Below are 13,121 nucleotides of genomic sequence, written 5' to 3' on the forward strand. Positions count from 1 at the left end.
CCTTCCCTCTTCCTTCCTCCCTCCCTTCCTTCCTTCCTTCCTTCCTTCCTTCCTTCCTTCCTTCCTTCCTTTCTTTCCAACTTAGGAAAGTGAGAGGCCATATGAAATTTCAGAAATTGATGACAATCCCAAGATAGCTGAGGTAAGAACTCTTGGTTGTAATCACTGTATATCATCACACAGTAAACAAATCTGGTGAAGCAAGGGTTTTAAAGCCTTTTGCATCACAGGAGAAGTACAGTTATGAGCATGTGTGGAAAAGAGACAACCAAGTGAAACTCAAACACAGGGGAGCTTCTCCGTAATTCTATTGGCTGGATAGGAATTCAAGGTTGAATTAATATTAGAAAATCAAGGTAATATAATGTATTTTACTGAGAAATTAAAAGAGAAAAATCATGTGACCACCTCAATAGGAAAAGAAACTACAACATTTTTTTTTAAATTTTATTTTTTATTACAAAGGGTATTACATATGTGTCCATTTTTCCCCCCCGCCCTAGACAGTCCCCTAGTCTCCCCTATTCCCCAGTGTCTTAAATAATGCTCTCCAGTTACAACATTTTAACAGCCATTTGTGGTGTGGAAACTTTAGCAAACTAAAAATAGAATAGGGATGTTCTTAAATGGAATGGAGATATCTTTTTAAAAAATTACATCAAACATTATACCTAAGGGTAAATTGTTAATGAATTCTTCCTTTTCAAGGTCAGAAACAAACCAAGGATGCCCATTATTACCACTTCTATTCAATATTGTATGGTCCTAGTCAATGCAATAGAATATGAAAAGGAAGTAGGGCATATAAGACTCAAAGAGAAGAAACAAAACTTTCATTATTTTCAGATGATATGATTACCTACAGATAAATTGTTAGAATTATCAAGCAATTCTAACAAGTTTACTGGATACAAAATCAGTATACAAAAGTAATTTGCATTTCTAAAAATCAATAACAATATAAAAAATAAAAAAAGTTTAAATACCCTTTTGTAGTGGCAATAAAATATACATAGAATGCTGAGGAATATAACCCCTTTAAGGAGAAATAGAAAGTTTTAGTAAAAGATATTATATAAGACCTAAATAATGGGAATTATATACCATGCTCATGGATAGGGAAGCTCAACAGCATAAAGATGTCAAACAACCTAAAATTGGTCTACATAATAAATGTAACTCCAATGTAAATCCCAACAGATTTTTTTTTCATGGAACTTAATAAGGCACTTCTAAAATCTAAATGGGAGAAGGCAGAAAAAAGGTTAGTAACAATGGACACATGAAATAGAAAACAAATAGCAAAAATGTAGATTTAAACCCAACTGTGTCAATATCCCATTAAATATAATTGATATAAATATCTCAATTAAAAGGCAGAGATATTAAGATTGGGTATAAAAGCAAGATACAACTATATATTGCCTACTAAAACTCACTTTAAATATAAAGACACTAATAGATTAAAATAAAGAATAGAACAACAGACACCATGCTAACATTAAGCAAGAGAATGCTGAATGGCCCGAAAACCCTCCCAAGGCAGCAACCTCAGGCAATTATTTGTTTTCTGTCTTTTAAGGATCACTGTCCATCCTTGCTGATGTCCAGTGTCTTGAAAACTATTGTTTTAGATGGTTTGTCTGAATTTTGGTTCTTGTAGGTAGGAGGATAAGTCTGGTTGTTGTTACTCCAACTTGGCCGGTAGCAGAAGTCTCTGCTGTATTTTTAAAAACCTGTTTGTTTTCTCAAGAATCCTAGGAGACCACCCACACGTGAGAAGAATATGATGGGAGCAGAAGAAGCTCACATATATGTGAATACTGTATCAGGAAGTGAGGAGATCATGCCTGACACTTATCGCCCTACTGTGGAGATGGAGAGAAGGAGGGGATTGTGGTGGCTTGTGCCCAGACTGAGCCTGGAATGATGTAGCTCAAAGAGCAGAACTGGAGCTGGAAACCCGGGGACCTGAGCGTGGAGTGAGGAGAGATGCTAAGCTGCTTCGTAACCAATCCAAATTTCATTGATGGATCTGGAAAACTTTTGGATTGGCTTGTTTCTTTGAGGACAGATCTGACAAGGTTCATTCCAGCTCTCAGATCTTGTGGTTTAAGAAGCAGCGAACCACCAAGTGAGATCACTGTGCATCCAGAAGGAGCCCTTGGGTCCCGTTCCTGACCTCAGTGGGAATTGTGTGTGTCTGTGTGTGTGTGTGTGTGTGTGTGTGTGTGTGTGTGTGTGTGTGTGATTTTAGAAAAAGGGCTTGATTTCTGAGTGTCTTGCCTCCTCACCTTTTTTTAAAATCCCATTTCTCAGAAAATCATTATACCTGGCTTCTATGGGAGGGTTCGTCAAGGCCAGCCTGATATAAAAATGAAGCTCAGAGGGAGTAATGAAGGAAAGCAGATCCTGTTTCTGAATATCTCAGGGTAGAAATCAGATGGAGCCACACATGCCTTGACTACAGGGGCAGCACATGGTTGGACCATTCATTACTCCCACTGTGTCTGTGATCAGACATATTTAAGGAAGACAAATTGCAATGGGCTGTGTGCACATGTGTGTGTGTACGGTAAATAGTGTTTTAAATGATTATTAGAAATGAGGCTATATCCATTTTGTGGGAGTAGAGAGAAAAGCCCAAGTCCTTGGACTATCATGGGGAAAAGCTCATGGACAAGAAGAGAGATCCAGAGGGTTCAGTACATGAACACTGGGCCGAAGGGGTGGCCTGAGTAGCAATGTGGCTGTGTGTGAGGGAAGGCTGTGCAGTGTCAGCTGGCTCGGGCCAGGCCTTCACCATCGCTTCTGTGAGGAGGCTTCCGGGAATCCTGTCTCCTCTCTTCTTCAAATAACAAAGGACGGATTCTACAAACTCAGTCACTGCCACATGCCATCTATGCTTTGCAAAGCCCCTTGTGAAATTCAGTTGTACTCTATATCCCCCAGGTGCAGTCACTTTGGCCATTTTGTCTATAATATGAGGTCTGACATATGTTGGACCATTTATTTTAATTCTACTTACAATCCATTGCTTAGAATCTTTCGTTCAAATTGTTTCTACTAAACTAGCAAGGTTCAATGTTTCTATCATTTTTTTTCTGCTACAATGCACAAAAACTTATCCTATATAATAAAAGGCTAATATGCAAATTGTCCCCTCGGGCGGGAGCTGGACTGACTGGGAGTTCGACCTGGGGGTGAGGCCAGCTGGCCAACCACCCGCGGCCCCTCCCCTTGGCCAGCCCTGCCCCCGATTGGCCCCCCCATCCCGATTGGGGCAGTGGCGTCCCTCCTGTCGGCTGACCCAGCCTGATTGGCCCCGATCAGGGCAGTCCAGCCAGACCCCACCCATGCATGAATTCATGCACCGGGCCTCTAGTTGTGGAATAAATGAAACAGTCCTTCTTATGGACCTGTGACACATCTGTGGTTTTTCTCCACCTATATTAAAGTATACGACATTGGCCCTGGGGTTGGAATTAAGACTATCCCAGGGGTGCTCCTGGTGCTGGCACTCTCTCTGCCAGCTGGTGATGGAGATGATCAGTCCTCCACAGGGTGCAGCCCATGATCATGTTGTGCTTGCCTTCAAAGGGTCTTCAGTTCACCACCAGAGGGCGCGCTGCCCCAAAGCCAAAGGCACTGAGGACGTCTGAATTCCACAAACTAGTCACCACCCTAATTGATGAAATTCCGTTATAGAGCACAAAACGGTGTGGCTCCAAATCCTCCCATTACTTCAAGCCTACTAGGATCCCTCCTCCTCTGAGAAGGCTCCCTGGCCTCCTGCCCCACAGTCTGTAATGCCCATCTTCCCCTCCGGGGGGCAGCCCTCTTACTGTTGTGCCGATCAGCCATTCTCTCTGACATTGCCTTCCAGGCCTCCTCGCTCCATGATTCCGGCCTCGGAATGTCTGGCCGAATGAAACCTGTTTCTCCCCTGGTGATCAGCCTTAAACTCTTTATTCTTTCATTTTTTTGTTTTTGTTTTACAGTATTTTCTAATAGTTGAGTGAAAAAAAGGAAGAAGATTCAATCATCTTGTGTCCTCCTATTTTTATTGGAAATAGACAGTATTTCGGCTACACTGTGGGGAAGTGGGCTTTGATGAGGAGCCTGGAAAGGAGCCACCAACGACAACACTGTTTCTATGGCAAAATGCATTGTGAATTCTAAGCAACGGTCGTACAAATGGCCTATTAGAGCATAGCCCGTTACCAGGTGATGCCTTGTCATGTTTCCAAAACTAGTTACTGCTGGAAACAATCTGCATTTCAGTGAGACTTAAAAACCCCCCAACTTATCCTAAGGCATCGTTAACTATAATATGAAGCATATTTATTTAACCTGAAGCTTTTTTTTAAAAAAAGTCAACAAAATTTTCTAGGCATTTCTTTCCCATGGATCAATGTACTCCAGTCCCAGGTGTGCAAAAATGTCTTCTTCACTTTCTGCTTCGAGAAATATCCTCTGAAAGCATAACAAGAAATATGGGCATTCAGATATTTTTGTTCAGCATCACAGTGCTAACACAAAGCAAGTGTTACTTGTAAAACTATCTTGACAAAATGAATTATTGCCAAAAACAGAATTCCCTGCTTCTGAGCATTAAAAGTCATCTTAACTGAATTCTATAATTTTTATATTTTCCCAGGACAAAACATAGCACTTAACAAATTAAGGTAAAATTATGACAGCCTCATATATTCAGTTAAAGGCACTTAGTATTTTTTCCTGTGGATCTTAACCACAGTTGTTCATTAAAACCACCTGAAGAAGTTTTAAAAAAATATATTGAAACTTGAGCTCAGTCTAATGAAATCAGAATGTCAGAAGAGTTCTTGCAATCAATCTATTAAAAACCTCCGGGTAATTCTAATGTGCAGCTGGAACTCAGTACTGTTGCTATAGGTAACGAGGAGTGACAAGAATTGGGTACTCCTATGTGTTGTGTTCTCCTCCTGGCCCTCCACACCTGCCCTTACCCCACCAGGCTTCCACTCTTGTCTTCTTTAAGACCAAACACCACTTCTCCTCCATCCCATAGTGTTGGGTACATAGGAAACACTCGATTATGTTGAACTATTTATTATATGTCAATTTGCAAGTGTTCCTAAATAGGGTTATGTGAATCTGCCTCCACGCACACGCTCAACATTCATCCAGTATCCATGGGCCTCTCTTCTGACAAGAGCACCTAGATTTTTCTTTGGGAACGCCCCACCCCCCACTCTCAGTCCATGAGGATCAGGGGGGGCTGATCTCACCTCCAAAAAGGGACACACAATCCAAGTCTGGCCAATCAGAGCCACCGTAACGGATTCAGGATGGGCACAGGGCCCAGGCCTGGCCGATGAGCATCAGCTCAGGCTCTTGCTGGAACTACTAGGTAAGAGGCTCTTCTCTGTTGGGGTGGCTAAGCTGGAAGGATGGGACTCATGGGAAAACCCTGCCTAAGAATGAAACCAGCACGGAGGGAAACCTGTGTGAGCGCCTGGATGCAGCCATACCTGAAGTCAATATTACCTGGATGCTGCAGTATTTAAGCCAAATTCCTCTTTGGTGTCCATGCCGTTTTAGGTTGGGTTCCTGACACTTGTAACGAAGAAAGGTCTAACTAAATACACCTTATATAAACTATAAACTAGAGGGCAAACACGATTACTTTCAGTTATTTTATGTCTCCTTTCCTCTCAGAGCTTAGTTTAATGTCCTTGACCACTGTACGAACAGTAGACCTCAGCACTTGTGGACTAACAGTTGAACATTTTTTTAGCTCTTTATAACTGATATAGTAATTTATCATTTTGCCGCTGCGTGAGTTTGAATTATGACATTGCCAGGCTGGCATGCCAAATGAGTAACATGGCTGCTGAGTGAGCCTAACTGACCACTCGGCAACCTCTCAGGGCAGCTCTGACGCTTCCCTTCTTGCAGTCGACTCTCATTAATGACCTAAGGGGTCACTCACAATGCTACTGCCTACTGCATTTGAGGAGTGCTTGAGTGGTATTTGTGATCTTTGGTTTTCTTTGGAGTTACTCATCACAAACACCAAGGATATACTAAACTCAATGAATATTCACTGCTGGACTGGTTCTGTGGGCCCCATGAGCTCGTCACCTTTGAGCCCAGTGCCCCTGAGGTGCATTCTGGGCCAGGTGGGAGGCTGTGCTCCCATTAGGATCTTCCCAGCTGCCCTCAGCTATGGTCTGTGGGAGCAGAACACTCTGGGCAAAGGAAATGGGAACTGGACACTAAAATCAGTTCAGGAAAAGTGCTCAGGGAGCCAGCCCTTGGGAGGAGGGTCAAAGTCGCCCATCTCAGGGAACAGCTCTACCTTGGTCTTGTCGTACAGAGCATGGTTATCCAGCATCATCTTCCGCTCGTGTGTGGCATAGCGCCGGAGGTCTCTCTCAAATTGCTAGACAAGAGGTAAATAAAATAAGTTACTATCAAGTCTAGACTGTCTTCAGTATTATGCATTTAGAGGCATTTACATCCCTAAAATGAAATATCTATCTCAACACTAAACGTTCCACGAAGTGGAATTAAACTCTGCTAAACATTCTCAAAACGATTTTCTCCCCCAGATCAAAGCTCTGCTATGACAGAACTCTGTGCTCATGTGTTCACACTAGAATGTAAGCTCTGTGGAAACAGGAACTCAATTTCTTTTGTTCTTAACTATACAGTATTCCTCGTCAAATATGCCTGGCACGTTGATGTATGGCAAATGTTTGCTGAATGAACAAATGGATATTGTGAGGATTGTGTACAGAATAATATCTGGTTCAGAGTAAATGCTGGCTAAGTAATTTGGGGGGACTTTTGTTTTTGTTTTTTTTTAATTTGGAATATTAGATTTCCAAAAGGGAAGGAGGAATCAGGAGACCCAGGTTCCAGCCTGGATTTTGTCCCTATCTGGCTGTACATCTCTTGACAAGTCACCCAGCCTCTCTGAATCTTGTCTGCTCAAACAGGATGGTGGAAGAAGTGCATGCGGAAGGTCCCCTCTGGTTCTAACATCCTCTCATATGAGATTCTGTAAAGCAGATGGTCTGAGCCACCTGCCCCAGAGCAGCATCTCCTATGATCAGGGTGGACTCTGAAGTCACAGGGGAAAAAAACCTGAAGCCTAAACTAGCAGACAGGAACGACTTGGAATAGGAGGACAATCAATGAAATTGTCATTGAAATTGATTTTTCTGAGAAGCGTAAATCTAGAAATACTGTCCTTTCCTGTGGGAATCGGGTGAAAGTAGGGATAATTGCGCCCTCTAGTGGCGAGGCATGCTTTTTTATTACAGGAAAGCAGGGTGGAGCTGGGAACTGCTCTGCTAGCCCACCACTTGGGTGTGTGAGAAGACAGATTTTCCAAGCAGGAGGCCTTTATAATGCAACAGAGGGAGGCCAGGATTGTGGGGAAAGTGGGGTGAAGCAGATTCTGGGTGCTGTAGCTGCTGGTCAGCACAGAGCCTCCTCCCAGCCCTGGGTCTCTCTCCTGCGGTCTACCACGCTTAGAATAGTGGCTGCTCACGCTGAGGGGAAGTCTGGAGATGAGGAGATAATGGGGTCACTGAGAGGCTGCCCTGGGCTCCCCAGCTCTGCGTGGTGAGAGGTTCCTGGACTCCTGTGCTAAAATGTCAGGAGCATTTTCCCACACACTGTTAGGGATTATGATGATGGCTTTCATTTGGAGAGTATGAATGTTTACTCAACAAATATTTGTTAATCATCTATTATGTGCCAGGTGTGTTCTGGGTCTTTGGGATAATTCCAGCCCCAAAGCACAGACACCTGACATTTAACTCAAGGTTGAGGGCAACTCATTTGTGTCATGTCATTCATCTCCCATATAAAAACCTCCAAGGACTCATTTCTCTGAGGCACAGCCAGCTGCTTTGGGACACGGGTGAAACAGTGGGGGGCGGGGGAGGAGGACTTAGTTCAGAGTGTGGAGCACGTGCTAATGAGACTCCAACCAGGGGCTCCATCTCTGTGATTATAAAATGCCTGGAGCGGGGAGCTGCCGCCTGGCCCGCCTGACCAGGTGCCGGGGGTGTGCCGAGGGCTTTGCCAGCTTCGTCTCACTGAATCCTGTGAGCCAGGGAGGTAGCTGACTGAGGTCATCGCCCTCACTTTCCTGATGGGAAAACTAAGACTTACAGGACATCGGGAGCCTGTCCTACATCACCCAGCTGCTAGGGGGCAGTGCAGAGACGTGTGACCAGGTGTGGGGCGGCCAAGCCTGTGCTCTGAGCCACCATGCTGCTGCCTCTGCCTCAGTGGCTCTCACACGTCACCTGCATTGGAATCACCTGGGGAGCTTTTTTTTTTTTTAAATATATTTTATTGATTTTTTAGAGAGAGGAAGGGAGAGAGATAGAGAGTTAGAAACATCGATGAGAGAGAGACATCGATCAGCTGCCTCCTGCACATCTCCTACTGGGGATGTGCCTGCAACCCAGGTACATGCCCTTGACCGGAATCGAACCTGGGACCTTTTAGTCCGCAGGCCGACGCTCTATCCACTGAGCCAAACCGGTTTCGGCACCTGGGGAGCTTTTTCAACTACGAATTGCTGGGCTCCATCCCCAGAGTTTCGGATTCAGTAGGTCTGGGTGGGGCGGAGAATTTTCATGTCTCACTCCTTCCCAGGTAAGGGTGATGCTGCCGGTTGAGAGACCACACTTTGAGAATAACTTCCAAATCCATCTGTCTCGCTTGACCATGTGCAGGTGGAATGCTGGGTGTAGAGCTTCCTGGGCACTGCCCCCTCCTGTCACCCCGCCCCCACGGCCACTGTCCCTGCTCTCGGCCAGGGTCCCGAGGACCCAGGCAGTGCTTACCCGGGAGCCGGTCCAGCCCAGCAGAGCGAAGGCCCGGCGCTCGTAGGGGCACATGACCAGGTCCACACGGATGGCCTTCCAGGTTTTTCCTTCCTGCTGGCTGGACTTGCCACCGTCTACTCTCTGATGGTGCAATTTTAAAATCAGGAAGCACTTTTGGAAGTGATCTAAAGCATCCACCTTCCTGCTAGGCAACTTGAACTTTTCAAATGTTGATTCTACAAGGTCATAGTATAAAAGTAATCCCTGCAAACAAATGGAAAGACACAAATCAGGAAGAGTCCCCGATGGACAGGGTCCCCGGTTTTACACCAGGCTCTTTTAAAATTTTTATTTATTATTATTTTTTAATTTTCATTTTTGTATTGTTTTCAGAGAGAAGAGGAGAGGGAGGGAGAGAGAGAGAGAAACATCAGTGTGAAAGGAACATCCAATAGCTGCCTCCTCCACACCCCTACTGGGCATGTGCCCTGACTGGGAATCAAACCACCTGGTTCATAGGTGGATGCTCAACCACGGAGCCATGCTGGCTGGGTGGCACCAGGTTCTTAAAAAAAAAAAGTTTCTATTGATTTTTTTAGGGAGAGAGAATAGAAACAGGCATGCCCGCTACTGGGGGTGGAGCCTGCAGCCTGACCAGGAACCAGTGATCTCTTGGTTCAAGGGGCCAACTCAACCACACCAGCTGGACTACACCAGGCTGTTAATGGATGTTCTTAATGGACGCCTTTCGGATTCCTGCAGAACGTGGGTGTGTTTTGTCCTGGCGCTGTAAGCCCACCCGGCCACGCCCAGAGAGGAGGCCAGGGCGGGAGGTATTATCCTCCCTCTGCAGCGGAGGAATTTGGCGGTTGGAGAGGCCCAGCCAAGGCCGCTTCACAGCAGAGCTGCCAGAGAATCTACCCCCCATTTCTGATCGCAGGCCAGTGCTCAGCAACTCGCCTTCCCCTTTAAGAACAAACCGACCATGAACAAAGAAAACACAGGCTGTGATTTTTAGCTCTCAGTCTTTAATGGTCTTTGTTTTTATGCCTTATGCTTAAGGTTTGCAACACAAAATGCTCCTGACCTTTGTTTAAACAAAATATCCTTGGTTACACCACCCCACACCTTGCAAGATAAATTTATGACACAAAAAATTTTAAAAATCATACATGTATATGATCATGTATGTGTGGGTAAAAAATGACAAGGAAGATTATTTCTTCTGCACACTCACACGTGCAGTGCACCCCCCTGCACCCCCCACCCCACACATACAGACAAGCATGGTAACAGTAAACTAAGAACTATATTTGCATAATATAAAATGGGGCTCTTAGGATTATGACATAGATTAAGGGCTCAGCTTGCCAGGATGGCCAACAGCTCCATGTAAGATAGCCAAAGAGAGAGTCAGGGGAGGGTGTGAGGGGGAAGGAATCTCCTTCTGAAAATGGAGGCTTTTTCCTGCACACACCTCTGTGGAGAGTTCATTCACTCATTCATTCATTCATTCATTCATTCATTGGCTCAACCAATATTTTTGAATGCCTACTTTGTGTCAGGCACCATGCACTGGTTCTCGCCAAGCACTAAGTTCTAAAATCTTAGTGGGAAAAGCACGAATACAAACAAACTACTTGGCAGCTCTCCAGTTTATACTGAGAAGGGGTGCCTAGCTAAGCATAGGGAGGAGGGATTCAGGGAAGGCTTTCTGGAAGGGGTGGCATTTGAATTGAATCTTAAAGGATGAGAAGACACCAGCCAGGTGACTTGAGGGAAGCCAGGACAAGCAGAAGACCCAGCTGAGCAAAGTCCCAGAGGCAAGAAACAGCCCTGTGTGTGCAGAGAATGACAAGCCAGTTGGGGTTGCTGGGGTGGAACACAAGGTGCGGGAAACCAGGCTGCAGAGAGAGGCTGGGGCCACAGCACCAGAGACCTTTCGTGCCAGGTTCAGAAGCCCAGGGAGCCACTGACGGCGTTAGAGCCGGGGAAGCCCTCGTATTTACCTCCGGAACCCTCCTGTCACGGTGACGAAGGCATCGGGGAGAAATGCCCAGACGGCCTCTTTAACCAGCACGCCCACAGCCTCCGCTTCGGCCTGGGTCACACAGCTGACCAGGTCTTCATAATAGAGGAATCCTGAGAGGCCATTGGACAGGTCAGTGGAGAGAGTGACACGTCTCGTGTGAAATGACCAGCCCTCCAAGGGAAGGGGTTCTGCTCCACATACAGCTAACGTGGCTACAGGCGTGTTATTTGTCCTCTCGGTTGTGAATTTTTCATGGTAACAATGGCTCTTTGCTTTCTAACTGAGAGGCTCACAATTTCCTAAGAAAGAAACAGTTTTGCATATCCCTGTAGAGACCAAGCGGTTCAAATCCGACTTCCTATTGAAGAGCCCGCTCTCCTGATCAGTAAGCCACGCCCTATTATTAAGGAAGACAATGCATAAAGGTTTGGGGTAGGAAGCTCAGGGCTGGAAGGTGATGGATGAAATAAAGTTAAAGTCAAGAGTAGGAAGAGGGTAGGTGTGCATCTAACGTGCAAAACGTCTTTGGTGGTTGGCTTGTTGCTTCTTTGTCTGACCACCATGAAGAAATGAACGCTCAGACGGGATTGTTCGGATGAAGAGATGTTGTAATGACTTGACTACTCCCACAGACCCATAAGGGGGCTGTGAGGCGGAGGAGTAAAGGAGAGGGAAGCCTTACCTCCAAGATGTGAGATGAAGCCTTGGCGGAGAGGTGAGCAGAGGTGGGGGGTCGGGGGGAGGGTTGACTCACAGACCCCGAGGGACAATGAATTATCCTTCAATACAAGGCTCTGTTCTCTCATCTCGGTCCAAGCGGGACACCTTCCAACTCTGCTTACGTCTCTCTAACAGTGGGAGGCTCTGATACCTCCAGGGGCAGCCCAATTCCCGATTGCAAAGTCTGTTTCAGGAATTCTCACCCCCCACCCCCCCAGTTTTATTGAAGTATAATTGACAAATAAAAATCTGTGTATATATTTAAGGTTTCCAATGTGATGTTTTGATAATTACCACAGTCAAGCTAATTAGCACACAATGGAAATGGATAAGTAAGTTAGGATACCAAGGCAGAAAAATTACTAAGAGGGTAGATCTCATGTTAAGTGCTCTTACCGCAATAAAAATCAACTTAACAAAATTAAATACATAATTTATTAATGTGAAAAAATAAAAAGCAATGTTCCATTAGACTTTTTATACAAAATATTTCATCATGGCTGATATTCAAACTGCAACTCACTTGGTAGCCATAAAATTCCCGTGTGCATTCAGGATGCACACACACCGAAAGTCATGATTGACAAAAATTTCTTTGAGGACATGTGCAGATATCAGGAATGAGCTCAGAGAGACTATAATAATTTGTTGACACCTGGGAAAGCAACTTTATTGGCTTTCTTGCTTTGCTCTTTGGTATGGTTGGGGAGGTTAACTTATTACAAGAAACAATACACTGAGCAATGTTATATTTCAGACAGTGATTGTTCAAGGCCAAATATATATATTTTTATTGATTTCAGAGAGGAAGGGGGAGGGAGAGAGAGATAGAAATATCAATGATGAGAGAGAATAATTGATCAGCTGCCTCCTGCACACCCTCTACTGGGGATAGAGCTGGAAACCTGGGCACGTGCCCTTGACCAGAATTGAACCCAGAGCCCAGAATTAAATACTGGGTCTTGTCTTCCCCTAGACTAGCCATGGGCAAACTACGGCCCGCGGGCCGGATCTGGCCTGTTTGAAATGAATAAAACAACAACAAAAAAAGACCGTACCCTTTTATGTAATGATGTTTAATTTGAATTTATATTAGTTCACACAAACACTCCATCCATGCTTTTGTTCCGGCCCTCCGGTCCAGTTTAAGAACCCATTTTCGCCCTCAAGTCAAAAAGTTTGCCCACCCCTGGGAGGGGCTCTGTGCCAGCAGTAAACAATGACTGCAAAGGATGTTATGGTTGGGTCACAACATGAGTAACTGTATTTAAAGGGCCAGAAGGTTGAGAACCACTGCCCTAGACTCTTATTTCCTATATGGCATCTTATAAAGTATATCAGCAATCTCTCTGAGGTTAGGAACTTGATGAGGGATGAGCAGGAGTTTTGTATAGCTATGTTGATGTGAACAAGCTCTGATTTGTTTACTTTTCCTTTGCTTGTTTCTTTTCAACACTTAAACATAAGATAGCTATTTTCTTTTATTTCTAGTCTCATCTTGTAGAAGATCCTCTTACTTTTATTTATTT

At 44.8% G+C, this 13,121-nt stretch overlaps 2 protein-coding genes across 2 annotated transcripts in view; one reads left to right on the forward strand and one right to left on the reverse strand.

Moving 5' to 3' along the window:
• Nucleotides 1–3,156, forward strand: part of OPALIN (oligodendrocytic myelin paranodal and inner loop protein) — a 12,393-nt gene extending 9,237 nt beyond the window's left edge. The window contains exons 5-6 of the mRNA XM_006756616.2: nt 86–142; nt 1,754–3,156. Of these exons, the coding sequence (XP_006756679.1) occupies nt 86–142; nt 1,754–1,930 (234 nt within the window). The 3' untranslated portion in view covers nt 1,931–3,156. The remainder of the gene's footprint in view (nt 1–85; nt 143–1,753) is intronic.
• A 138-nt stretch (nt 3,157–3,294) lies between these two features.
• DNTT (DNA nucleotidylexotransferase) overlaps nt 3,295–13,121 on the reverse strand; it is a 25,018-nt gene continuing 15,191 nt past the window's right edge. Inside the window, 4 exon segments of the mRNA XM_006756617.2 lie at nt 3,295–4,476; nt 6,347–6,430; nt 8,859–9,104; nt 10,780–10,982. Of these exon segments, the coding sequence (XP_006756680.1) occupies nt 4,390–4,476; nt 6,347–6,430; nt 8,859–9,104; nt 10,780–10,982 (620 nt within the window). The 3' untranslated portion in view covers nt 3,295–4,389.

This window comes from Myotis davidii, unplaced genomic scaffold (assembly GCF_000327345.1).
Source record: "Myotis davidii unplaced genomic scaffold, ASM32734v1 scaffold332, whole genome shotgun sequence".
NCBI lineage: Eukaryota > Metazoa > Chordata > Mammalia > Chiroptera > Vespertilionidae > Myotis > Myotis davidii.